General features: G+C 47.7%; 1 protein-coding gene across 1 annotated transcript in view; it reads left to right on the top strand.

Annotated features, from left to right (window-relative positions):
- The window catches only part of Gldn (gliomedin), a 46,218-nt gene extending 19,370 nt beyond the window's left edge, over positions 1 to 26,848 (top strand). Inside the window, exons 3-10 of the mRNA XM_075965895.1 lie at positions 5,034 to 5,051; positions 5,259 to 5,366; positions 14,419 to 14,565; positions 15,988 to 16,107; positions 17,355 to 17,438; positions 17,691 to 17,816; positions 18,887 to 19,037; positions 21,835 to 26,848. Coding sequence (XP_075822010.1) covers positions 5,034 to 5,051; positions 5,259 to 5,366; positions 14,419 to 14,565; positions 15,988 to 16,107; positions 17,355 to 17,438; positions 17,691 to 17,816; positions 18,887 to 19,037; positions 21,835 to 22,315 — 1,235 coding nt within the window. The 3' untranslated portion in view covers positions 22,316 to 26,848. The remainder of the gene's footprint in view (positions 1 to 5,033; positions 5,052 to 5,258; positions 5,367 to 14,418; positions 14,566 to 15,987; positions 16,108 to 17,354; positions 17,439 to 17,690; positions 17,817 to 18,886; positions 19,038 to 21,834) is intronic.
- The last annotated feature ends 371 nt before the right edge of the window (positions 26,849 to 27,219 follow it).

The raw sequence follows: 27,219 nt of genomic DNA, 5'->3' as shown, positions 1-27,219 counted from the left end.
AGCCCGTGCTGGGGAGGGGAGAGTCAGGGCTACAGACACCATCCCCTCCACCCACACACAGATTTCCTCAGGTCTGTGGGGCTGTCAGCCCTCAGTTCCCTCTAAAACAGCAGACCTGGGCCTTACCATCTGAGGTATTTCTGGTGTTTGGGAGGCCTGGTTTCTTCTACATCAGGCTCTGGGAAAAGTGTAGGAACCTCCTCTGTGGTCATGCTACGCTCCTGGCTGCCTCAGGTCAGAACAGGGAGATCGCTGGAGGGGAGTTCAGACCCTCAAGACCAGTTCTCTCCCCTCAATTTGAAATGGCCATTTTGGCTGGGGCCAGGTAGTACAGAAGCCTGAAGTGTTAGCCTTGACCAGTACCCAATCCTGCGTCTACACTTCCTCCTTATTGCCTCCCCTAACCGTAAAGCCCATATGTCTCGCCTCCATTAAGATTCTTGTGTGTCTATTGGTGGAAACCCACCCCTTGAGAAATAACACCAGTATGGCATTGCTGAATCACTATGCAGCTAGAGATATCTGCTTTCTAGTACAGGTTAGGTCATGCTTTGGTTAACAGACAGTAAAACCTCAATGACTTAAAACACACCCCAAGTTTTCACGTCACAAAGCCCAGCGATGCTTGGATGACCGCCTAGTACCCCAGAGTACCATGCTGCTGCTACCTCGACCCTCGTCATCTCAGCGCGTCCCGGAGACTCAAGATGGATGTATCTGGATGGTTCTGAGGTCTTGGGGGCCAAGCTAGATGTGCTTGGTGAATGTCCCACATTCACGGGGACCCTTTTAAGGGTGTGCTGATGGTGACTTAAATCCTTTTCTAGAAAGCTGACACCGTATGGTAGGGGACTATGACCATTCACCAGGAGTGCTTGGTGACCAGAGTGAATCAGGCACCCAGATATTTGATTTTAAGAAGCATGGTAGGCGAGTCTCTGAATTCAAACAGCACAGTAGCCAGGGTGTCAGTGGACGTGGAGAACTCCCGTAGAAACCCTCCGTTAGAAGCCTGAGAAGAATTAACAATCCTAAACGCCTAGCACCAGAACCCCTCGATGAAAGTTCATCCCTGACGTGATTGTCAGGTTCTCCCGGAAGCTGCTGACTCCCATTTGACATGCATGCAGCTTACAGAGTGTCCTCCCGTTATCCTGGGTCTCCTTGGCTCCATTCTGTATAGAAACTGATTGTGGACATCTCCCTAATGTCGGCCGTCAGCCTTTTCCAGTGTGAGTGTGCGAGCACCATCTGCTGGTAAAATCTCAATACTGAGCGACTCAAGTCTTTTCAGCAAGTCACAACATACTTATATACCTAAAAATCAATCTTTTAATCAATCTTTTTTTTTTTAAGACAGCGTCTCTTTGTAACCCTGGCTTTTCTGAAACTTGTTATGTAGACCAGGCTGAACTCGCACTCACAGAGATCCCCCTGCCTCTGTGCTGGGATTAAAAATGTGAGCTACAAAATAAATCCTTTTTTCTACAATATGTTCTGATGATGGTTTCCCATCTCTCTTATCCTCCCAGATCTTCCCCACCTCCCTATCCACACAACTGTAGCTCCACGTCTTCTTTCTCTGTCTCTTTATTTAGAAAACAAACAGGAAAAAAAACAGAATTTAAAAAGCAAACAAAATCACAAAAATACACATATACGCACACACACACACACCAAAACACATAAAAGGACTTAAAACTAAAAACCACGGTATAAATCAAAAAGCCAATAAGATTTTTTAAATGCCTACACAAAGCTTTATGAGACATAAACATCAGCAGCAACAACAATCCCCCCCGCCTTATTCATTTTGACACCTTCTAATCTTGGGCATGGGGCCTACCATTAATGTGCTTGTATAACCAATGGAAGTCCACTGGAGAAAATGAATTTTTCTTTTGTAATGTGTTGTCAGTTGGAGCTAGCTTCTTGGTTATGAGGTAGGAGCCTGGGTCCACTTCACACCCTCAGCACTGGTACCTATGTGGGCCCTATGCATGCTGCCACGGTCTCTGTGAGGCCATGGTGTACAGTCCTGTCGTGTCTGGAAGACACTCTTTGCTTGGACTCATGCAGCCCCTCTTTCCGCCTCCTCTTCCACATAGTTCCCGACATCCCACTAATAACCGAGTTTTCCCAGGTCTTCACTCTCTGCATACCCACAGCTGTGAGTCTCTGTATCTACTGCAGGCGGAAGCTTCTCTGACGAGGACCGAGCAAGACACTGATCTAATATGATGGAAATAGCAGAATGTTTCTAGGAGTCATTTTATGGCTGAGTTTCTTTAGCAGAACCGTGTTTGGTTTTCTCCTAGCGGAGCAACTGTCTTGAGTAGGATGCAGAGTCCTCTGGGTAGATGTGAAAGAGGTATAGCTGGATCTTCAGGTAGACCTCTTCCCAGCTTCCTGAAGAGTCTCCACATCGACTTCCACAGTGGCTGTACAAGTTTGCACTCCTACCAGCAATGACCAGGAGCTCCCCACCTGCATGGGCTGTCATTTGTTTCAGTGATCTTGGCCACTCGACAGGTATCAGATGAAATCTCAAAGTGGTTTTGATTTGCATGACCCTGGTGACTATGGATGCTGAACATTAAATATTTCTCAGCCATTTGTGTCTCATCTTCTGAGTTCTCACCGTCGCCGTGGCTTTCTCCAAACGACAGTGTCCTTTGCCAATGCAGGAGCTTTTTGGTTTCATAAGGTCTCACTTGTTACTTGTTGTTCTTAGTGCCTGTGTTATCGGTGGGTGAACTGATCAGAAAGTCTTTTCCTGTGCCAATGAGTTCAAATCTATCCCCCGCTTTCTCTTCTGTCAGATTCAGTGTATCTGGCCTTATACTGAGGTCCTTGATCCAGTTGGAGATGAGTTTTGGGCAGGGTAATAGATAAGGATCTCTTTGTATTCTTCTAACACACAGTCACCCAATCTGACCTGCGTTATTTATTGAAGACACTGCCCTTTTTTTGTCTTCCAGTGTGTGTTTCTGGCTTCTTTGTAAAATATCAGGTTGCCATAGGCATGTGGATTTATGTCTGGGCCTTCAATTCGATTCTACTGATTGATGTGTCTGTTCTCATGCTAATATCGTGCTATATTATTATAGCTCTGCAGTACAACTTGAAATCCAGAATATGGATCCCTCTACCACGTCTTTGATAATTCAGGATTGTTTTAGCTGTCCTGTTTGGGTTTTTGTGTGTGTTTCCATATGAAGCTGGAAATTTTCCTATCAAATTCTGTGAAGAACTGTGTTGGAATTTTGAAGGGGGTTGCATTGAGTCTGTAGACTGCCTTGGGTAGGATGCCCATTTTTCACTATATTAAACCTATATTAACTATCCATGAGCATGGGAGACATTCCCATCTTCTGATATCTTCTTCAATTCCTTAAAGTTTTTATTTTACAAGTCTTTCACTTCCTCAAAAAAGTTTTGAGGCCGTTGTGAAAGGTATTGTTTCCCTGCAGATCTCTGCGATTTGAAAGCTGTTCTCAGACACCGATTCTGCCAAGAATTCTATGTCCCTGACTCTATTCGTCAATGTTCTAGGATCCGTGTATCTAAGATACTCCCACCTCCTTCCAATTGGACACGAAAACTTCCTTATTCCAAGGAAATGCTTTTTGAATTTCTAGTTTTTTTTCTGCAACCCAGCAGTTCCATTTAGCCACAACTTTGCCCGGCTTTCATCTCAAAGGTCCCTCTGTATTTTCTCCCCACCACGTTTCTCTCAGTCTCTGTCTCTAGCTCAGTTTGCTCAGTTGTGTTCATCCTCCAGCCACAACGAGCACCTCAGACCTACAATGATGTCCCAGCAACACACTCTGCTTAAGGACCCACCTCTCAGAGTCTCTACATCTTATTTTGACACTCAAGTGCTTCTACCTGCCCAGCCTACCCACTGCCTTGTTCAACCACGTCTCTACCCACATAAGCACGGCCAATTTGTTTATTCTTTCTTCTATCCTGAACCTTAGTATCTCCCATTTCTGGACCTTGGCTTCTGTCTGTCCCCTGCATGAAATGTCAGGCCAATGTATGCTAACTCCTCAGTCCCATTGTTCCCTCAGGACCATAGCCCAAAGATTACCTTCTTGGGAGCTTTTCCTAGACTTTAGTGTGCCCAGAAATTTCCCCAGTAACCCAGGGATTATTTCTTTACTGAGTCTTCATATTGCCCTGTAGTTTCAAAGGATCTACCATCCTCATATAGACTATGAATACAGCAGATAGCAGAATTGATATTTCTTAGTGGAGTTTTGTGTGCATGATAAATGTTTAGAAATGCTTGCCTTCTGAATGGTCAAAAGCTCACATCAGGAATCATTTTTGCATGATCTAGAGAAACACAAGGAACTCAGTCCTCTCATGTTCCAGCCTTACCCAAGTGCTCAGTCTATAAGCCGACAATAAGACATGCCTATTTCTGGAAGTAGAGTCATTGCTCGGTGTGTAAATGATTCGTCCAAGCCGCTTAGGGCCTTGGATCATTTCACACTAAAGAAGGTATTTGTCACCTGACCTGAGCGCTCAGACTTTCTCAGGCTATTTCATGCAACAAAATCCAACTCCACAAGGCCAACCTGTGCTTGGGTTACTCCTCGGTGGCCCAGAGGAGACAAAATGGCTGGGGCAGCTCTTGGAAGTTCTGCTCTGAAGTGACAGACCCGCCATGTGCTGGCACCTCCTCTGCGCCAGGGCTGCACAGGGCCATTGTGCTTCTATTGATCCCGAAATAATTAGCTTGACCTCTTCTAAGATAATTGGTGTATGAATCTGTAATGAAATCAGCTCAAAAATTACTCTAGGTCTATTGAAATGGAAGCAAAATGGCTTGATTAGCAAATGAGTCTTCGCTGAGTTGTTTGTAAGGCCCTTTGGGAGCAACACAATAAGCCGTAAATAAACGATGTGGGATTGTTTCTTAGCAGGTACTTACCTTATTTTAAGGAGGGCAGGACTTTGTGGTTCTGGGTTCTTCCTACCTCATGTGACTTGTCATCTAAATTCCTTTTTTTCTGCTGTAGGACCACCTGGCCCACCAGGTAAGTACCCATTTTGTATTTTCTTAGTTCAAGGGCAGCTATGGGTGGCTGGAGCCCCAGGATCCAAGGACCACAGGTGGTAGAGGGGAGGAGTCTGGCAGCATCCTACCCATGTTCCCATCCTTTCCTATGGGCTGTCTCAGTGGCTAGCGGAAATCACATCACCTGCAGTGAAGCTGTTCTTAACTGTTCCTGTTCTTTGCACAGGACCTCCAGGAGTTGGTGGGTTACCAGGACACAACGGATCAGATGGACAGCCTGGTCTCCAGGGACCAAAAGGAGAAAAAGGAGCAAACGGGAAGAGAGGAAAAATGGGTAACTGGGCAGTTCTGCCAACTGATTGCTTTGTGTCTTGTCCCCGTGACTGTGTTCGGGTGGGCAGCACTGGGAAGTACCGGGCACAGAGGTGACAGGGCGCGTCATGCTCTGCAAGAGGCACTGATGCCCTCCCACCCAGAAGCTGTCATGTTGAGATGTCAGGAGTCTTCTTTGTGGACCAAACGTTTATGTCAGAACAGAGAGGACAGCTCCTTGGGGACTGACTTCTCTTTCTGCAGCTGGAGATGTATGAGAGCAGGCCGCATCTCCACCCCCACCCCCACCCGTGCTCACCCCACGTTCCTTCAAGGCTCCCCCTCTGCTCTGCTTCTATCGCCACTTCCTTCCCAGCTGCCCGTTGTGTTTGGTTAACCACCAAGGGACTAATGTCGGCCTTTGTGGAGGATTTCCCTGCCTAGAAAAACAGCTCCCACTGCTTGAGGAGAGAGACAACACTCAGGTCTCTCTCCCAAGGCTGGCTCCTAACGTAGGGTCCTCTCTCAAGGAAGCTTGCAAAGGAATTCTATTGTCCGGAGGCCCTTCCTCTGGGCTGCTGTGTGCAAGCACAGTAAAGGCCTAGCCACACCAGGTCTGTCATGCTCACAGGGAAGCCTGAGCTGCTGTGGGGCCTTAAGGAGGCCTGGTCAGGGTGAGATAGGCTCTGAAGACCTCTCAGGCCCATTGTGGGGGCTGTGGAAACGGACAAGACCTACATGTGGCACGGTGGGAACTCACAGACACTACAGGGCTTTTTTTTTTTTTTAACATTAGATAAGGCAACTAGTAAAAAGGCAGAGAGAGGTGAATCTTAGCCAGAGACTGTACTGGGTCCCCTATGTGCAACTTTTTAGCTCCATAACCCTAGACAGGTCCTGGGCTTCTTTCAAATCAGCTCCTCACCCCAGCACCTCTGTCAAACAGCTCCCACCAGCACCTGTGACAGACAGCACCCCCTCCCAGCACCTGTGACAGACAGCACCCCCTCCCAGCACCTCTGAAAGCTTCCCCCACTCCAGCGTCTCTGGCAGCTCCCCCAACTCCAGCACCTCTGACAGACAGCTCCCTGACTCCAGCACCTCTGGCAGCCCCCCCAGCACCTCTGACAGCTCCCCCTCTCCCGCTCCTCTGGCAGCTCCCCCCTCTCCAGCACCTCTGACAGCTCCCCTCCAGCACCTCTGACTACCCCATCAGCTGTCTAAGTGAGAGCGGTGGAGAGGGGAGGAGAACTGTTGAGCTCCTCTGCCCCTTGGCAAGCTCACCTGCTTGCCTTTCGGCAGCCATGCAGATGACAATGGGCAGACAGCACCCGAGTCTACTCAGACTTAACCCGGCCAGCAATTACCATGGGAATTACAGAGCAGAAGAGTAATTACAACTCCCAGTGCTCGTCGGCACGGAATAGCGATGTGCAACCATTCAGTGTATCCTGGGAAGACATTGAACTTACGGTGAAGGCTAGAAAATTAATATTCCAGGGGCAGGCTTGGGGTGGGGAGTACCATGTTGGAAGTGGATATGGGACAGATAGAGAAGGAGAGCTTTCTGAAAGATCTGGGACAGAGCCCTGAGCATGAGGACACGTGATTAAGTAGCCATGTCCTCATTAAACCACAAGAAGGACAGAAAATCTCGTTCACCTATGGGAAGCATGCTTATGTGGCAGGTGCTAGTCTAGACACTGGTCCAGAAGGGACGGAGCTGCTTAGCCTTTGGAGAGACAAAGGCAGTCCCTTCCTCCCTCTGAATGTTCACTGAAACACACTGACCAGGACACCTGACAGAAGAAAGGCATCAATATATTCACATGCAGGGAGTCGTGGCTCAGTCCCCTCCAGAAACCTGCACACACCCCTTTTCCTATAGGGAAGTATTGTCAGTGATGACTACGGAGAATGATTGGCTCTGAGATGGAAATTAGCCTGCATTGATAATGTTGCTATCTGGGGTTTGAATGAACCCAGTGGACAGCCATGATCTTATAAGGAGAGACTGGTCCTTAATCTTTTCTGAGATAGATAACCTATACCAGCCTCTAGTCAGGTGCGGGAGGACAACAAAGTCTTTTCTGATGCTATCTCGTCTTCATGCAGATGCTAGGGACTTCAGAAACCCTCTCCTTAAGTGTGAGTGGGTGGAGGACTTTGATTCTAAGCCTGAGCTGAAATTCAGTGTTAATTCACTTCTATCAAGTTGCTCATCCTGCAAAAATAGATCATACCAGAGGAGCTCGTTCTCCGAGCTGCAGCACATTCGTGAAGCTGGCATGGGGACTGGGAGAGGTGGGAACCAGTGTGTTCAAGCATAGACTGTTCTAGCTAGAGAAAGATCGAGGCCCTGTGGACAGAGATCACTGACTGGTTGTTCAGTTTTGAGCCAGCTGGGGTTCGAGAGCAAGGGAGACATTGTCTAGGTCACCTGGAAGCAGATCCTGAGACCTTCCTTCTTCAACCTTTCCCAAGTCGGAGGCGGTTTCAGAAGAGAACGGCAGGGCCACAGGGGGTCCAGCTGTGTCTGGAGAGCAGCGAGATACCCCTGAGGGGTCTCAGGGATCGGATCTACCTTTCCAAATATCATGTTGGCCGCTCCCTGGAGAACACTGTACCACCAACTCAGGAGTGAGAGGGGCCGAGGCAGGGATAGAGGAGGATGAAGAAAAAGGGATGGGCTGCAATAATGTTTGAGGGTGACGTTAGCAGTACTGATAAAGTATAGAAAGACTACCGTCAAAGGTAAGACCTCAGTGACCATTCCTCCAGCCCAGCCCTGCCCACCACACTCCCATGATGTCATCCCGTGCTGACTACATCAGTGTGCCAAACCACTGTGACAGCAGAACCCTTGTGGTCCAATCATTGCTCTGTGTGAGGGGGGCGGAGTGGAGCAAGCATTAACACACAAGCCTCTTGTGGATGCTTCGTGTCTAAGCCATAGTAGCTGCAGAGAAAAACCAACATGGTGAAGCAGAGCTTACGACTTTAATCCGAGTGTTTCCAGAAAAGTCAACATCCCTCATAGCTTTCAACCTCAGAAACAAGAACAAAACTGGGCTTGGAGCCTGGAGGCTTGGTGTGGGCCCTGGCTGCACACTGACCAGTTGTGAGCCCTTGAGCAGGCTGCACGATCACTGCATTCCAGTTTTCCTAGTGATCCTGTTAACTTCTCAGTGCTTTGGGGAAGGTGAGTTAGTATATATGAAGTGTTAGGGCCGGCCGGACACATAGCAAATTCTGTCTTAGTATTAGCCAGCATCATTTCTTTTTTTTTTTTCCTTTCCTTTAAGACACGGTCACTGGGCTAGAGAGATGCTCTTCCAGAGGTCCTGAGTTCAATTCCCAGCAACAGCAGGGTGGCTCACAACCATCTGTAATGAGATCTGGCGCCCTCTTCTGGCCATCAGGCATACATGCAGGCAGAACACATAACATAAATAAATCTTTTTTAAAACCCAAAAAGACAAGGTCTCTAGCTCAGACTAGTCACAACCTTCTTAAGTAGTTGAGGATGACCTTGAATTCCTCCTCCATCCCAGGAAATGGAATTGCAGAGATAAGTCACCAAGCATGCTATTGCTGGAGGTTGAACCCGGCCGGGGCTTTGTGCATGCCCAACAAACACCCTACCAACTGAGCTACATTCCTAACAGGCTAGTATTTTAGCTAAAAAAAAAAATCCTCCCTTCATTCTGTCATAACCATGTAATTTATAACTTATTCAAAACCAAGTAACTTATAATTTATAGTATATATTTTATAACATTTAAAAATAATATCTATATTTAAACTATATATACTATTAATATGCTTTTAATTGACATGGATAATTGTAATTATATTATGGAGATGTAGTGTGATATTTCAATACATTGAAACAAGATGTGATAGGCAGATCAGAGCAAATTGTCATACTAATTATAACACACACACACACACACACACACACAGCTTCCTGAAAGCAGAATTGGGGTTTCAAAGGCAGTCTCAGCCACACAGTGAGTTCAAGAACAGCCTGGACTACATGTGACCTGTCTCAAACAGACTACACAATTTCTTTATATTGGAAATATGCCAAGCCATCTCTGTTAGCTGTTTTTAAGAACTCAATGCGCCCCATCAACTATTGGTGCCCTATTTTGTTTCTGTAGGGTAGCCGTTCCTCTGTCCATTTCCCTCTACACAGATGAAACTCCATTTCCTGGCCCCCCACCCTGTCCAGGTTTGGCAAACACTGCTCTACGTCCTGCTCCTTTGGGATCAACCTTTCCTCCATATATAAGTGAGAGCCTGTCGTATTGTCTCTCTGCCTAATTTATTCTCCCTTCTGTGTTGTCCTGACCAACGGGAAGCTGGGTGGATGTTTCCTGCGTGAGGTTGGAAGCCTGTTAGCTTTGGAGTTGGGAATGAGAGACACGACTGTCGGTTATGTATCTGCATCTTCCATGAAGTCTGGAATCCCAGGGCCTCAGAACCGAGTATTTGCTTTCTTTCCATCTGCCTCACGTTTTCTCTCTTTTAAGACTTAGTTATGGTGTCTTCTCTAAAAATCAAATCTCCATTTTAAGAAAACCAAAAATATTGCTCTCCTTTTAATACCCGGCTTGAGATTGGGTTTTGCCCCTCTGCTTTGCCTTAGTTAGTAACAGATGGTACTGCCCAAAATAAATTGTCTTCCCTCACCCCCTGATGTGAAGACAGTGAAACTGACCCCAGCCTGGCGTCATCACAAGCTTCGTGGCACTGTTTCGAGTGGGCGACCCCAGAAGAAAACAGGAGAGCCGTTTCTCCCTCCGGCGTTAGGCAGGGATAATCTGACCCTTCTTCTCCATCAGATTGTAACTCAGAACCAGTGAGGAGTCACGGGACAAGTGATGCCAGGCTGTGGGTCATTCCATGTTACAGCGTCCCTGTGCAGGGTAGGCAGCTCTGACCTAACATGCATCAGGGTAGAAGATGTTGTGCACACAGTGAATGACAGTGAGAAGGCGGGTGAGATCGTGTATCCCTATAACCCCTGCTGGAGAGTGGCAGGGGTAGGCAGGCGGCTCCTTCCCTGGAGCTTGCTGGCCAGCTAACCCAGACTAAACATCAAGCTCCAAGTTCAGTAAAGAGACCGTATCTCAAAAATATGATGGGGCCAATGATATGGCTTAGCAGTAAAGTGCTTTCTGTACACGTCTGATGACCAGAGGTCAACTCCCAGGACCCTCGTGGGGGAGGAAAGAACTGATTGCTACAGTTGTCCTCCGACCTCCACATCTGCACGTCCCACCCCACACACAACCAATCTTCTGTTTTCTTTTTGATTTTTTGAGACAGGGTCTCTCTGCATAGTCATGACTGGCCTGGAGCTCACTATGTAGGCCAGGCTGGCTTCAAATGCACAAGAGAGTTGCCAGCTTCTGCTTTCTCAGTGCTAGGATTGAAGGCGTGGGCCATCATAGCCAGCTTTATTATTATTATTATCACAAACAATATGGTGAAGAGTGATGAAAGATAAATGATATCAATATCTGTCCTTCAAATAATGTGTGTGCACTAACACAAACATACACACACACACACACACACACACACATGGCAAAGACAGATTGCTTGTAGACAAAACATTCACCACTGTCTTTTACCAAAAGCTGAAAAATGGCCATGCACACCTCAGCTAGGAGGCAAAATGCACCGTCAAGCAAAGGCTCTGATAGCTCTAAATACTGCCTCTGTCAAGGCTACATTACAAAATGAACACTTTCCTAGTATCCATATGGCCTTTTTGAGAAAGGAAATGAAAGGCGTGTAAGAGAGGGGTGGGATAAAGGAAGGAAATCAGAGGGCAGTGCAGGTCTCAAGTTAGAATAAAGGGCTGGAAAGCCAAGATGTGAACATCTCACACCATTTCCCTGAGTGCTGCTGAATGTGGGCTGCACGGTCTTTAGGTGTCAGGAGCACTTGGCGCTTCGTGCAGGCGGAACTCTATAGCAACCACCCCGACTTTTGTCTCCTTTACATAATATACCAAACTGCTCATTTAAAATACTAACAAAGGGATGACTTCTCACGCAGAGGGCCCAGATAAGGACTTCTGTCACTTTTCAGCCAGAAGTCCCAGTGTCCCCTGAGCAGAAATGACCCAGAGCCATGAGCTCCCAGTACTGCTGTGAAGATTGACTCCTGATTCATGACTCCCTGCCCAACAATAGTGTTGAGCTTCTGACTGTAGATGCAGAGTAGGCAGAGCACATAGGTACTGGCGAGGGATACCTGTCTTTACCTCCTCCGGCACTGCGTCCCCTCCATGGCAGGTGGAATTCACGTGTTTCATTTAGACAGGATCCCAGGGAGCCAGGTTTGCCTTAGAGTCTCTAGGTAACCAATTAATAGCCTTAACCTCCCAATCTCTGCGTGGCACCAGGCTCAGCTCTAGATTATTCTTACAATTAGCTGGAATCTAGCCAGTAATATTTTCTTCCCTACGTCTTGATTTCATGCTTCTGTAACACTGGAGACTGAATCCAGGACCCTGTGCTAGGCGAGTAATCAACCACTGACCTAACCCAGCCCCTGTGATGCAATCCGAGGTGAAAAATCTCTGTCACTGAAAAGCCCTGAGATGAGTCAACTGTGGTGCACGTGTTTAATTCCAGCTCTCGGAAGGCAGAGGTGGGAAGATCTCTGTGAGTTCAAGGCCAGCCTGATTTACAGAGTGAGTTCCAGGGCAGCCAGGTCTACATAGACCAGGTTTCAAACAAACAGAGCCAAATGAATAGCTGGTAGCACAGACAAGGTTGAGGCTTGGATGGGAACGGATATAAATGAATTCTACAGTGCCTTCCAACCTAAGATTTTTTTGTATTTATTTAGAACAGTGGTTCTCAACTTTCCTAACGCTGAGACCCTTTAATACAGTTCCTCATGTTGTGGTGACCCCACCATAAAAATATTTTCATTGTTACTTCGTAACTATAATTTTTCTACTGTTATGAATCATAATGCAAATATCTGTACTTTCCGATGGTCTTAGGCAATCTCTGTGAAAGGGTCACTTGACACGCCTCCCCCAAGGGGTCATGACCCACAGGTTAATAAACACTGCTTTAGAACAACTATGATGGATTGCAACATGGTTGGCATAGGTAGAATGTTCCAGATAAGGGCTGGAGATGTGACTCAGTTGGTTGAGCACTCATCTAGCAAGGACAAAGCCCTGGGTTAGCCTGAAGCCTCGCATAAACCAGCTGTGATGAGCACACGGGGAATCCCAGAGGGAGGCAGAGGATTGCTGTGTGTCTGAGGCCAGCCTGGGCTATCTAGTGAGATCTAAGAACAAAACAAACAAGCTAGAGGCAAGATACTTGTGTACTTATGACTTCAAGCTACTCTTTTTAAAAGATTCCTTGAAATGTTCAAATTAAGATAGGTTTAATGCCCGCCCCCAATCAGTGAGCCTTGTGTCTCTTTTTCTCTGGAAGATCAAGCTCTCTGCCTCCAGAGGAACATTAGACAAAGAGGAGGCACGTGACTAACTTTGCCTTGTTCTGGATATTAATGTACGTAGCCTTTCAACTGAAACGGTGATGCCAACATTTCTCACAGACTCTTGCAGAATGAGGAAGTTCCTTTTTATTCCTAGTTTGATGAGGATATCTTTGAGACTATGCTGAATACCATCAATGCCTTTTGGCGCCCTTTGAGATAGGCCTTTCCTTGTTTGTCACTACACTGAACTACATTTACTGAACGACTCGAGTTCTGGAGTCTGTGGCATCTGGCTGTTAACTTCAGAACACATTTAGGGTAACTTAGAATGTGCTCATTTAGCTTTGGCTACAAATTAACATTTAGAAAAGTTCCCTGAACGCTGAATTCTAGTGTGTTGACCGGGCATTGGGTGGAGCCTTGAAAACGTCTTAGCCTAGCAGTGGAACTAGACTATTCCCAGGAAAGGCGGCTGTGGACGCACGGGGAAAACAATAACAGAGCAAAACAAGCTTGGATGGGCCAGGTTGATTCCCAGTCGATATTAACCTTCCGGCCTTGACCTTGCTCCCGTCCCACCTTGACCTTACTCCCATCCTGCCTTGACCTTACTCTTCCATGTTTTCTGATCGTCTCTTCTTGTTGTTGCAACCAAAAAGCTGACAGAAGCAACCTAAGGAGCCAAAAGTTTACTCTGGCTGGCAGTTGGAGGTTACATCTACCAAGGCAGGGAAGTAACCGCAAGAGGAGGCAGCTGGTCATCCGTCCTCCCGTGTGAGCTTAGCATCTCTTAACACCACCGTTTCAACTTTGCTAAGCTGTGGTGACGGCCCAGCCCACCACTCATTCTGCCGTAAGAAATAAAGAGCGTAGATAGCAGTGGCTGTGTGTAGTAATATGAACAGCGGGGCTGCGTCCCCAACACCCCAGCCGCCTGCTCGGCTAGCTTTTGCCCCGAAATAACAACACACAAACTGCATTCATTTAAACACTGCTTGGCTCATTTCTACCTAGCCTCTTCTAGGCTAACTCTCGCACCTGGACTAGCCCATTTCTTATCATCTGTATAGCACCGGTCTTACCAGGAAGATTCTAGCCTATGTCCATCCTGGGTTGGAGCTTCATTGCTTGCGTCTGCCTGGGAGCTGGGAGCATGGTGTCTCTCTGAGGCATCTGCTCCCGAGAGGAGAGCTGTCGAGTCTGACCTCACTTCCTCTTCCTCCCAGCGTTTTGTTCTGTTTACTCCTCCCACCTATCTCCTAACCAATGAGAGCCAAGCAGTTTCTTTTATTTTAACCAATGACCTTCCTCCATCAGCTGTGCCGATCCATGGTCCTCCTAATGACACGTTCACCTTCTGTGGGGACGGTGCCTTACTCAAACTGTCACTGCCTCCTCTCTAAAATGCTCTGAAAGTTGTCCCCCAGAGCCACTGGGAAATACCATCCCATAATGAGTGTGGAGCAGCATCGCTGGAAAGGTGGTGAAGGATTTTTGGTTTACAAAACTGCTCCACAAAAGTACAATCTTTACAAAGAGGGAACCAGAACTGTGTGCATGAGTTAGTATGTCATTTTCCCCCACAGGGTTACCTGGAGCCACGGGAAACCCAGGGGAAAAGGGAGAGAAGGGAGATGCTGGTGAACTGGGCTCTCCTGGAAATGAGGGCCCACCCGGGCAGAAAGGTGAAAAGGGAGACAAGGGAGATGTGTCCAACGATGTGCTTCTGACAGGTAGGTTCTCTGACGCCAGGGCACAGAGACCCGCTCTGTCCAACCCAGACACCAGGGCACAGAGACCCGCCCTGTGCAACCCAGACACCAGGGCACAGAGACCAGCCATGTCCAACCCAGACGCCAGGGCACAGAGACCCGCCCTGTGCAACCCAGACACCAGAGCGCAGAGACCCGCCCTGTGCAACCCAGACACCAGGGCACAGAGACCAGCCATGTCCAACCCAGACACTAGAGCGCAGAGACCTGCCCTTGTCAAACCCAGACACCAGGGCACAGAGACCCACCCTGTCAAACCCAGACACCAGGGCACAGAGACCCACCCTGTCCAATCAGTGGACCACTCTGGTAGCTTTGATCTTCTCTGGCCCTCTGCTCTGTAGCACGTTCCAAAATTCTTTCTTTCCTGATTTGTTTGAGATAAGGCCTTCTGTCTCCCAGGCTAGCCTGGAGCTCAAGGTGTAGCAGAGATTGACCTTGTCCTGTGCTCCTGCTCCACCTTCCAAGTGTTGGGACTCCAGTGTACCACGATGCTCAGCACCGGAATACGGTATTCCGTATTTTCAAAGCTGTGTACATTTGTCCATTCGGACAAGTCTGAGTCTGGTACCTAGCATGCGTAATTTACCTCATTACCCTGATCAATAGGGTGTGGAGGGTCCTGCCTGAAATCCCAGCATGGGGAGGCAGAGTAGCAGGGTCACTTCAAGTCTGACTGTGTGGTAAGACCAAAGCCACAATGTGAACAGAGGCAGTCTGACTAACTCGTGGCTGTCCCACTATACTTTGGGGTGCTTCTGCTACCTGACGACTGTCGAGTGTGAGGATTTCAGGTGCCCAGCGACTTGTCTCCTCACTGGCATTCTCATAGGCTCTAAGATTGGATGGTGATTAATCCTTAGGAGATGAGGGTGTAGCTCAGTAATAAAGTGCTTGCCCAGTTTGCAAGAGACCCTGGGTCAAATTCCCCAGCACAAGAAGAATGGGAAGGACGGGAGGAAGGGGAGCAAGGGAAAGGAGAGAGGTGAGGGATACATAGAGGAAGAAGAGGGAGAGGAGAGGAAGAAGAAAAGAGTTCCTTCAGGATTCTAAGCAGTCAGAACTGGGGTCCGCTAGCCCTGCACTAACAGAGGTCAGGTCTGCTGAGAGACACTGCAGCCCGGGACCCTGCCCTCGTTACTTGTGACCTTAAATTAACCACCACTTCCTAGCAAAATTCTCTGGAGAGGATCCCCACACTTCCTCACAGAGAGACTTGACACAGAATCCTGCACAGAATGGACCCCCAGGACCTACTCTGACAGTCGTCCCTAGGAAGGGGCGCACACAGGGGCACTCCGGAGCTGCTCTCTTCTCTTTTTCTAATGGGAAACTGTCTCTGTGGAAAACATTTTATCACTTTCTCCCCCCTCTTCTCTCTAGGTGCCAAAGGTGACCAAGGTCCTCCTGGCCCACCTGGACCCCCAGGGCCTCCAGGCCCACCTGGAAGCAGAAAATCCAAAGGCCCCCGGCAGCCAAATATGTTCAACAGTCAGTGTTCAGGTACCACGCTCTGCCCCCAAGGAGCCCACTCCTTACGCTGATGACACCTCTCTAGACTTTGTGACCAAATTTGGAAAGAGGGAGATTTTGTCCTAAATGAGATCCCTCCCACAATATGCTCACAGGGAAGTCTGAATCCGTGCCTCAGGCACGAGGACTGCGACAGGCCAGCGTCCGTGTCCCAGGCATGAGGACCGTGACAGGCCAGCGTCCATGTCCCGGGCATGAGGACCGTGACAGGCCAGCGTCCGTGTCCCGGGCATGAGGACCGTGACAGGCCAGTGTCCGTGTTCCTGGCACGAGGACCATGACAGGCCAGTGTCCACGCCCCGGGCACGAGGACCATGACAGGCCAGCGCTGAACCTCTCAGCCCTCCCCTCACGGCTCTCCCTGTACTTTTCCATTTCTCCTCCCCTCCCCCCAACTGCAGCAGAATTTTATCTGGTTTGTTTTTTAATTCCTGTTACAACCAAAGAACACAGTGTCACTAGGTCACCTGAGGGCATCTTGAGGGCTCAGCTGTTAACTGTAGCAACAAATTCCCGGGAGAGTGAAACATTGGGAGATAGTGGAACGGTCAGTTCGGCCAAACCTGGCAGAGAATGATTATTGCATTTCCATCAGGATCAGTCCTGTGTGTGCTGGGGGAGGTGAGCCCAGAGCCCCACGGCTACCATGTCTAAGCTACATCTGCGGTCCTCCGCCACCACTTAGCAGCAGATGATGTGGCCAGCCTCAGTGCTATGGACTTAGTTCTTCTGAATCCCTTGACTGTCCTAGGGTTTGTTATCCTTGTATCTGGCTTACAGACAGAAAACAGACACCCAAGGAACTACCTGTACCAGCTCAGTTTAAAAGTTCCCTAGAAACGAAGGGTCATAATAATGGAAACTATTTCAACTGTGGATTTAGAATTTGAGTGGTTACCCAGAATGCCTTGCCTGTCTTAAACCACAAGGGACAACGTGAGCTTCCATTTCTGCAGCAGGTGTGAAGGAGGATCCTCACCTGGGATTCTATCCTTCTCCAGACAACTGCATTGTTTGCAATAGTGTTCTTTCTAGATGTTTCCAGAGAACAAACCCAGCTATCAGAGTGAAACACTGTCGGGTAGCATATGGCTGGGGATTGCTAAAAAGTAAGCAACCGAGAAACATGGCAGAAAGGTTATAATGGATATATTCGGGTCTTATAGATATAAGGCTATATAACCCCATAGCATCTGTTTTGACTGTTGCCATTTTAGGTGAGACGTGTGCCATACCAAATGATGACACCTTGGTGGGGAAAGTCGATGAGAAAGTAAATGAGCGCCATTCTCCACAAACAGGTACACACCCTGGGCATCCTGGGCTCCCTGGGCACCCTGGGCATCCTAGACTCCCTGGGCATCCTGGACACCCTGGGTTCCCTGGGCACCCTGGGCTGAGCTGGGCCTCAGTGCCAGTGTGCTTCACCAGCCTGCACAGGCCCAAGATTCAATTCCCTGCACCACACACAAAACTTGTTTGGAAATTCACAACTGTCTGCCTTTCTTGTCATAACTGTCAGGCAAGTTATAACTTGGTTTTTCCTCTAACAGAATCCATGATCACCTCCATTGGAAACCCAGCCCAAGTACTGAAGGTGAGAGAGACCTTTGGGACTTGGATAAGAGAGTCTGCTAACAAGAGTGATGAGCGTATCTGGGTAACAGAACATTTTTCAGGTACCTCCCTCCAGAGACAGCCCATCCGGTGCTGTGATCCTATCCACTGCCTGTCTTCCTTCAGGTCTGAGGTCCCCACTAGTGCGGGCATAAGGCTCTTTATCTTAGAAAGTACAGCTAAACAGGAAGAACACTTTCCTATTTGGGATGGGTTGGCTACAAGCTTTGTAGTTCAGTCCTAGGGACCTGACGGCTGCCTCATAAGCTATCCAGTTTTAACACGCTAGCCCAAAGGAAATAAACAAAATGACAGGTTTTATCAACCAAATCATAATGAGGAAGTAATATGAGAGACAATTATGTCACACAAGTACTAACACACACACCAAATGACACACACACACACGTGTGTGTGTATGTGTGTGTGTGTGTGTGTATATATATATATATAGTGAAGGTTTGGCTCTGCACTCTGATCTTTAGGCAAGCTTTATTTGTTAGATCACAAGCAAAACATCACCACAAACCATCTGGCTCTAAGACCTGGTGTGTTCAGGGTGATGTAGCCTTAGATAGAAAACACAAATTCTGTGTGCCCCGCCGTTGTTTTGAGTGGGATGCCATCCTGTGAGAGTACTTTTGGCCATGTTTCTCACGTTTGTTGGACAGAGCCCAGGGAAGAGGGAAAAGAGTCATCTCACAGCCTCTTCATGTCTGAACCCTCCCCGTGTCTGAGGTTAGGCCCAGCCATGCTGTCCCAGAGGTTATGATTGAAGTGGTGGTAACAGTGGCCTCATCCCAGAAGGGTCTGAGGGTACACATATTTTACCATCACTAACTGATCAGAGCAACAAACCTTCATCTACCAAGCTGAGAGTTTGGGGCTCAAAGGAAAAGAAAAGTGCAGTAGAGGAGTAGCCATGGTCTTGGTGGGTAGCCAGGGTGGGCGGCAGCAAGCCATCGCTGTCCCAAGTGTGTGTTCCTGGGATAGGTTTGTGCTGCCCAGTTTTATACATAGTATAGAGTAGGGTAGGTGGGAGAGGACACAGGTTCTCTCTTAGCAGCCTGCCTTTTCATGGGCAGGGCCGTGGTTGCTGATGGGTAACAGCCTCCCCACTACCCTCATGCAGGAATCATGGTGAAGGAGTTCAAAGACCTGCAAGCTCTTCTCAACAGCAGTTTCACGCTCATCCACCTCCCGCATTACTTCCATGGCTGCGGGCATGCAGTTTTCAACAACTCTCTCTACTACCACAAAGGGGGCTCCAACACCATAGTGAGGTGAGTCAGCCGGACCGCGGTGCCCTGGCTGTGTCTCGGCACGGTGGGTCGTGCCGTGCCCATTGTGTGTTGTCTTCTGCGGTTGTTTAGATGTTGTGTGTTGTCTTCTGCGGTTGTTTAGATGTTGTATGTTGTCTTCTGCGGTTGTTTAGACGTACCTAGGTGGGTCAATCAGGGTTTGTCCCTCAAGGGAATGGGGGAATATGGCAAAGGAACCCCACGTCCTGGTCCCTGCCTGGGGTCTGCCTTTCTTGCTGATGTGGACCCATGAGAAGATGAGAAGCAGGGAGGAGGAGACATGGAGTGTGGCACCTCATATTCTTTGAGACAGGAGGCAAGCAGAGTAGAGCCCTCCTGGCACAAAGGGCCATTCTCTGACGTGGGGAAGAAGCTCACTTATTTCTCCTTTCTCTTGAGACAAGCTATGCTGTTAAAATTCTTTCCCTGGGAAAGACATAAACAACATCCATCCCTCCGCCTGAAGTCGCAGTGACAAACAGAAGTATGATCCCACCATGGTTCAGTGTGGGGAACCAATGAGCAATGGGTGAGGGGCCACCAGCAGGAACACGGGTGACCTTAAAGCAGCCACGCTGGAAAGTCTACACGCAGCATGGGTGATGGCTGCCTCTTTCCCCCAGTCCTTCCCCACAGGAATACTCCAGCCCCTTCCCAAGACCCCCAAGGCCATATGCAATTAGGGCAGAACTGCACACAACTGGTTGGGAGGAGTGGCCGGATAATCAAGTGAGGAACCCATGATCCCCACCCCCACCCCCACGAGGATACTCAGGTGAGGGACCCGCGCCCTCCCTAACCCCCTTCTATGAGGGAAGGTCAGCAGCCATTGAGCCGTGCTACAAGCAGGCTCAGACAGTTTGGTGTGAAAAACAGCAGACAGCAAATGCCCCTCCTTTCCTCACGCTCCTCTCCCCCTCTCCCATCATCTCCTTCTCCACTCATCTCTGTCACCCTTCTGGAACAAACTCTCCAGTACTGGTAGAAGGGAATTCACCCCCTGCTCTGCTTCTCCATCACTCAGGATGTCTGATTAGCCTGCTAAGCCCCTGCTGCCACATTACCATGGCTACCAGGCCACAGTTGGTGTGGGGGACTTCTGGGGTGGAAAAGTCCCAGAATGAGAAACGAACTCTTTTAAAAATGGGGTTTGGGGGTTTTATCTTTGAGGTATGGGGTCAAACCCAGGGCCTCACACATACTAGAAACGGTCTTTATCAGCGACCTGGAGCCCCTCCCTTCTTTTCCACTTTTATTTTTATTGTGAGGAAGCCTTTTCTTTGGGGGTGAGGGGTTTCTGAGGTTCAGGACCCCTGAGTGGCTGACATTTGTCTAGGGGTGTCCTGGTGAGTGTGTGCTGGCAGGTGATCCTACCTACAGCGGTTGGAACATTAGGCATTTCCTTTGGGTGGTCTGTTTTTGGGTGGTGCTCAGGTAATCTTAGTTTATGGTCCTTCCTGCAACCAGGCACTGCTTCAGGATAAATTACTGAGACTCAGGCCTTCAAAAGAGTCCTAACTCTGGCAAGTGATAATGTTGGAAGTAAAGAACTTCCTTTGGGTGATCTGTTCATATTTAGCTTATCATGGCAGGCTCCTACACCCAGCAGGGGCTGGGGAGAAGTGAGGTAAAAGGCAAGGTGGAGTTAGCTAAAACTAAGACAAAAGGACACTCTGGGCATTTCATTTAGCAATCCTTCCAAGTATTTGAGGTTGTAGTCTTGTACTACCACCAGGCTTGGGTGAGCTGACTGCGCAGGGAACCTATCACGAGCCTAGACTTATATCAAGCCACAAGCCTAGAGCTGAGGGAGGGGCAGGACTGAGTCAAAGCCGGTTTCTGTGGGGCAGACACCTCCCGCACCCACGCAGGCTGGAGAGCTGTACAGAATTCCGGCACTAGGGAGCTGGCCCTGCTGAGCCCTGCCCAAGTGCTTGCTCTTTTCAGGCCTCCTGCCGACTTAATTCAGATTTTTCTAGTCTGTTTCTGTTTGTCGTCGTTTTTTCCCCCTAAATCACAGTCACACACGCCTTTGCCTTCTGCGGTCTGCTGCTCAATAGCGCCCTCTGGTGTTTTCTTTTAACCTAATATCTTACATAGCCTTACTCCCAGATTTAGGTACTGCTTGAATCATAATGGACTTTTTGATAGTGTTCAGGTTTGAAGTCTGAGAAATCAGACCCCAGAAGCTAAGGAACATGGAATTCCATGCTGTGGTTGTATTTGTCAGTCCCTACCAGACAAGAAAATTGCCTTCATAGCCTATGCTGCATTCTCTTCTCAGCTGGTTACTTTTCTATTAAATTCTCTTAAATTCTTAAACACACACACAGCATGGAATATACAGAAAGCATGGGACTTTTAAAACTCAAATTTAGGAGCTAGAGATGTATCTCAGTTGAAAGAGTGTCTGAGGCTCTGGCTTTGATCTCCAGCATTGCAGGTACTACCGGTAATCCTAACATTTGGCAGGTGGGGTGGGCAGGTTAGGTGTTCAAGGTCATCCTCAGCTACATCGTTAATTTGAGGACAGGTCTTAACACCACACTGCTGTCTCACTTTGCTCCTGGTAGCACAGGCTAGTCACTGGCCTTCGCATCCTTGCTGCCCAAAACACTGAAGGACAAGTAGAAGTTGCCTGGAACATTTTGGCAACAGAACACCAGGCCTCGGTCCAGCCCTGCTAACTCGGTCCGGCTTTATAAGGAGCCTAACAAACTGCCTGTGTCCACAGACATGGTGACCCCACTCTAATCCATTCTTTAAAAACATGTTTCAGATTTGAATTTGGCAAAGAGACACCCCAAACGCTGAAGCTTGAAAATGCTTTGTATTTCGATCGAAAATACCTCTTTGCAAATTCCAAGACTTACTTCAACATAGCGGTGGACGAGAAAGGCGTCTGGATTATCTACGCTTCGAGTGTGGATGGCTCAAGCATCCTTGTGGCCCAGCTGGACGAGCAGACATTCTCTGTGTTACAGCACATCAACACCACGTACCCCAAATCCAAGGCCGGCAATGCCTTCATAGCCCGAGGGATCCTCTATGTCACAGACACTAAAGATATGAGGGTCACATTCGCCTTCGATCTGCTGGGAGGAAAACAGATCGATGCAAACTTTGATTTCAGAAGGTCTCCATCTGTCCTTGCGATGTTATCATACAACATGAGGGATCAGCACTTATACTCATGGGAAGACGGCCATCTGATGCTTTATCCTGTGCGGTTTCCATCGGCAGCATCAAGTCAACGATAGGCTGCTGCCTCTGCCTGTTTCTTCCTTACATGCCAAGTGTTTGCTAGGACTTCCTCCAGTCCAAGAAAGCTTGTCTGTAAAGGATATCCAGGCACCCGGAGCTTAGCCCATGCCACAGGCACTTGTGCAATCAGCGAGTCCCCTTTACACCGGGTTGCTTAGATAGCTACAGATAGGAAGTGGAAATGGCTAAGATCTTGTGGTTCAGCAAGCTGACTCTCCTCCTTGGGCCTTCGTTTCCTCATTGGTAATATGAAACATCTGAGTATGTTGATAACAATGTCCTCTACCTGCCCGAAATTCTGGGATTCTTGGCTGATTAGAGGTTAGACTGCCTTCTGGTTGGATCCCCCACCCCTTACATGTAAACAAATTTATCTGTAGCTTGAGGGATGAACTCATTTGACATCTAGAGAAAGCACACTGGCTCCTAAGGCTTCTAAGGCAACTATGTTTTCCATAATTTGTTATTTTTCTCTGAATGTGCACCTGCCACCACAGAATGGTCATTGTTTCTGGCTCCTAAGTATAAATCCAAGGTTAGTAAGAACCATGAGTAGCTGCAGGCTCAGGTCTCTACACGAAACCGCGCCCAGCCCTTCTAAGTGCCAGTCAACTTCTGAACAGTCTGTTGCTGGGGAGCGTAAACAGGGCATCCTCAGCTCACCGCCGCTTCTGAAAGGCTATGGGACTGCTACCAGAGTATTACACACTAAGAGGGCAATAATCTGGTTAGAACCTTGGAAGCAGATGGTTTTTCAGAAGAGAGGCACTGTCTGCAGTTACTCCCTAGAATGAGGGCTGACAATGGGCTCAGAGACCAGAGCCAGCACATCTCCCGTTCCTGTAAGTGGCGTCACATTCCTGCACCCAAGAATCACAGGGCAGCCCCTGACAGCAGGAAAGGACAGCAGCTGTGAAAACCCCCAAACATTATGCAACCCTTTACAGAAAGAAGGGGAAATGCCGACCTTTAATCTAGACAAGAAGTGAACCAGGGTCCTGGAAGGGCTTACTCTCCAAGTCCCAGTCAGATGGAGAAGTGGCATTTTATGTGGCTTGAGTTTTGGCAGAGGGGAAGCTAAGAACAGCTTCAGATGAAGTGAGCCTCCAGCCAGGGAGACATTCACTCCCTAATGGTTCTCAGGGTTTGAAAATGATCTAGTTTAATTGGTTTCTATGAACCCTTAACCAAGCATGTTTTCTGCCAAGCCCGTCAGCCTGACACTGAGTTCCCCAGGCAAGGCCGTGGAGGTCAAGAGGGATCTGGGACTTTCATCACCCCTTGAAGACAGGAAGAGAAACTACAGAAACTGGCCAGGAATGCCTGGCCCGCAATTTGTTCCAGTGTGTGTTCTGAAATATTCTCAGTGGCCCTGTGACCTGGTTTCATCTTTTTAATAGAGGCACTTTCAGACTCGGGGTGTGCACATTTAACTGTTTAAATGTTCCCGACCTCTGAAAACACCCAGGCAGCTGTTGAGTTCTCAAGGTAATGGGTCCCGAAGCTTCTCCATGTCTCCACTTGCTTGCTTCTGCCAGTGGACAGCTTTCAAAGATATTCTCTCCGATTCAGTAAGGAGTTCTCCTGTTTTTTCCAGTGTCTAATGAATGCTATTGTTCCTTCAAATATTCAAATATGTGGTACTGTTTCTGAGTACCGTAGACCTGGATATAAACAAAATTCCCTTACTATTACTTAGTAGTGTTGCTGAGAATAGATACAATACTAATTGTACACATATCACAAGCAAAATAGTTTAGTTATTGAATTAGCTCACATAGTTTTGGTATCTGAACTATCGTAGTCTTTTTTGTTTGTTTATTTTTAACAGGGTCTGTGTACGCCCAGGCTGATCTCAAACTCCTGAGGTCAAGTGATCTTCCTGTGTCAGCCTCCTGAGTGCTGGGACCACAAACAGTGGCTCTTCGTCTCTCTCGATTGTGGGTAAGGAATCATACACTCACTATTAGAGAAGCTCATGCTGAGACTTTTGTTTGTTTCTTTTCAGTATTTTTTTTTCCTATGGTACAGTAGGAATAGAACTAGGAAGGCTGACTGATATTTAGTGACAGTTTGTCTTTACAGAAGAAGAATTATGATTTTAATTTTTCTTGCAAACAGTACTTCATTCTATATCACTCAACACACACAAGCACACCCGCGCACACACCCGCACGCATGCACACATGCACACTCACGTGCAGGCACACATACTCATGTGCACGCACGCACACAGGTGTTTCAGGCTCACTGCTAAAATAGAAAGCACAGCTTTGTGTTTCTAAGTCAAGATCTTTTTTAATCATCCCCACTGCCACTTGTAGCCAGAGTTGTTCTAAAAGCACTTTGCATATCTCTGTATGAAATCAAATAATTCTTGAATTCTTCTCAAATCTAAAGCCGATACCATCCCACTAGAAACCATACCTTCCGGCTCTAAAGGTAGGCCAGACCCTATATACCCCATCATTTTCTTTCAGCTGCTATCAGGTTCAGCTACGGTTGCACAGTTGCCTCTGGCCTCGATGAATCATGAGGCAGAAGGTGATGGGATGGGGGAGCGTTCTAGGCTGAATGTCTCAGATCAGTTCTGGCCTTGGGTTCCTCCAAAGTCTTTTTACTCTCAGAATCAAAAGGTGAAATGTCAAATGCAAAAGCACAATTCTTGAAACGTCAGCTGTCACCTCCCAGTCCTCCTCAGCGTGCTTGACCTTTGTCTGTCCGGTGTGGGGCTACCTGAAGGAGAAGTGAGGGACGAAATTCTTCAGCTCTCATCTGTGCTGTGGCCTTGTTTCTTGCATCATTCCCATCTATAACCACAGATTCCAAATGACCAGCAGATAACAGTTGTAATTAGTAAAATAAAATTATCCTGAGCATAATCACATCTAGAAACAGGTGTATTGCTGTTTTTACCTCTTGGTATATGTATGAAACACAGCTCAGATCCACACTGAGGCAGAATTATGCTGGTGGTTTCTCTGTAGAGACTTTGTTTGCTGGTTCTGCCTGAACACTGGGCAACCATTACTACGGACTATTCCTGCTATAGGAAAACATGGAAAATGGACAATTAGGAACCAAACCTGTTCTCGTACGCTCTCTGTTGCTATGATATACACCTTGACCAAGAGCAACTTGGGGAGGTAAGGGCTTATTTCAGTGTACACTGTAGTCCATCACATAAGGAAGCCAAGGCAAGAGCTAAGAAAGAGGATCATGGAGGATTCCTGTGTAATCCTTGTGTTCAGCCAGCTTTCTCCTCCAACTCAGGGCCACAGGCACAAGTGTGGCACAGACAGTGGGCTGACCTTCTCAATCATCAATCCAAACAGCTCCTCACAGGTGTGACCGTATGCTAATGGGATGGAGGCGCTTCTTTAGTTGGGGTTCCCTCCTCCCAGATGTGTCAAGTTGACAACCAAGATGAGACCCCACAGAACTGGGTACATAGAGATGAAAACACAGATGCCATCAGCAGGGCAAAGTAACAAGATTTGTATGAATTTGGACAAGTTCCAATTCGTTGGAAAAAGACTAAGAGTATAACCTGCTTTGTTGGTTAGTTTTATGTCGGCTTGATACAGTGAGAGTCTTTTGAGAGGAGAGAACTCAATTAAGAAAATGCTGCCATAGATCTGGCTGTAGGTAAGCATGTAAGGCATTCCTTTAGTGATTGATGGGGTAGGGCCTGGCCCATTATGGGTGAGGTCACCCCTGGGCTGGTGGATCTGGGTTCTATAAGAAATAAGGCTGAGAAAAGCCATGGGAACAAGCCAGTAACCAGCATCCTCCAAGGCATGTGCATCAGTTCCTGCCTCCATTTCCCGCCCTGTTTGAGTTCCTGCCCTGACTTCTTCCAATCATAAACAGTGATGTGGAAGTTTAAGCCGAATAAACCCTTTCTCCCTGACTTGCTTTCTGGTCATGGTGTTTCATTGCAGCAATAAGAAACCCTAATTAGGAGTCTTACATTCCTTGATTATTCTATGTGGAATACTCTTAAAACTGTACAATTCTTGAGAAATTATAATTGTTCTGTTCCTAAGGCAGAGGCACAGTGTCACTAATTTCTATGTGTTGGTTGGTTTGACTAAGCAGGTAACATTGTTAGTCCACCAAAAAATAGTCCCTTAGTTATGCTGTGAATTTACACTAAGATTTTGTCGGCAGTTCCAGAAGCTGATGTCTATGGAGCTTCCTGGCGGCACTTCTGGCCCCAGCAGCTCAGTGTGCACTGCTTGTGACCTTTGTAATGGAAATAATACAAAACAGAGAAGCCAAAAAAAAAGAAATAAGGTTCTTGTTTCCTGTAAGTGGGCTATTCCGACTTTGTGTGCAATTCAAATATCTTGTAGCTGCAGGAGGTGGGATTTAAAATAATGATGAGGGGGTGGCTCAGTGATTAAGAGCAATGACTGCAGACCAGGTTCAACTCCCAGCACCCACAGAGCAGCACACAAGTGTCTGCAACTTCAGAACCAGATGATCCGACACCCTCGCACAGATGTACATGCAAGCAAAACACAAATACATAAAAAACAATAATAAACCTTAAAAAATAAAATACTGACGAAATTTATCTTTCAGCGTCACTTCTTTCCTTCCTAATAAGCTCTTATGGTCAACCTTGATGAGTGAGGTTGTTTCAAATTAGTTTTTTTTAAACTTTTTTAAAAAATTGTGTGTGCGTGCATGTGTGTGTGTGTGTGTGTGCGTGCATGCGTGTGTGTGTGTGTGTGCGTGCATGCGTGTGTGTGTGTGTGCGTGCATGCGTGTGTGTGTGTGTGTGTGTGTGTGTGTGTGTGTGTGTGTGTGTAGGCCCCTGCCAAGTCCAGAAGAAAGTCTCCCATCCCCTTGGAGCTGGCGTTGCAGCCAGGTCTGAGCCTAAGGTCCTCTG

Source organism: Microtus pennsylvanicus, chromosome 3 (assembly GCF_037038515.1).
Source record: "Microtus pennsylvanicus isolate mMicPen1 chromosome 3, mMicPen1.hap1, whole genome shotgun sequence".
NCBI lineage: Eukaryota > Metazoa > Chordata > Mammalia > Rodentia > Cricetidae > Microtus > Microtus pennsylvanicus.
The sequence above is the reverse complement of the archived record's forward strand: the minus strand, read 5'-3'. Positions and strand labels throughout refer to the sequence as shown.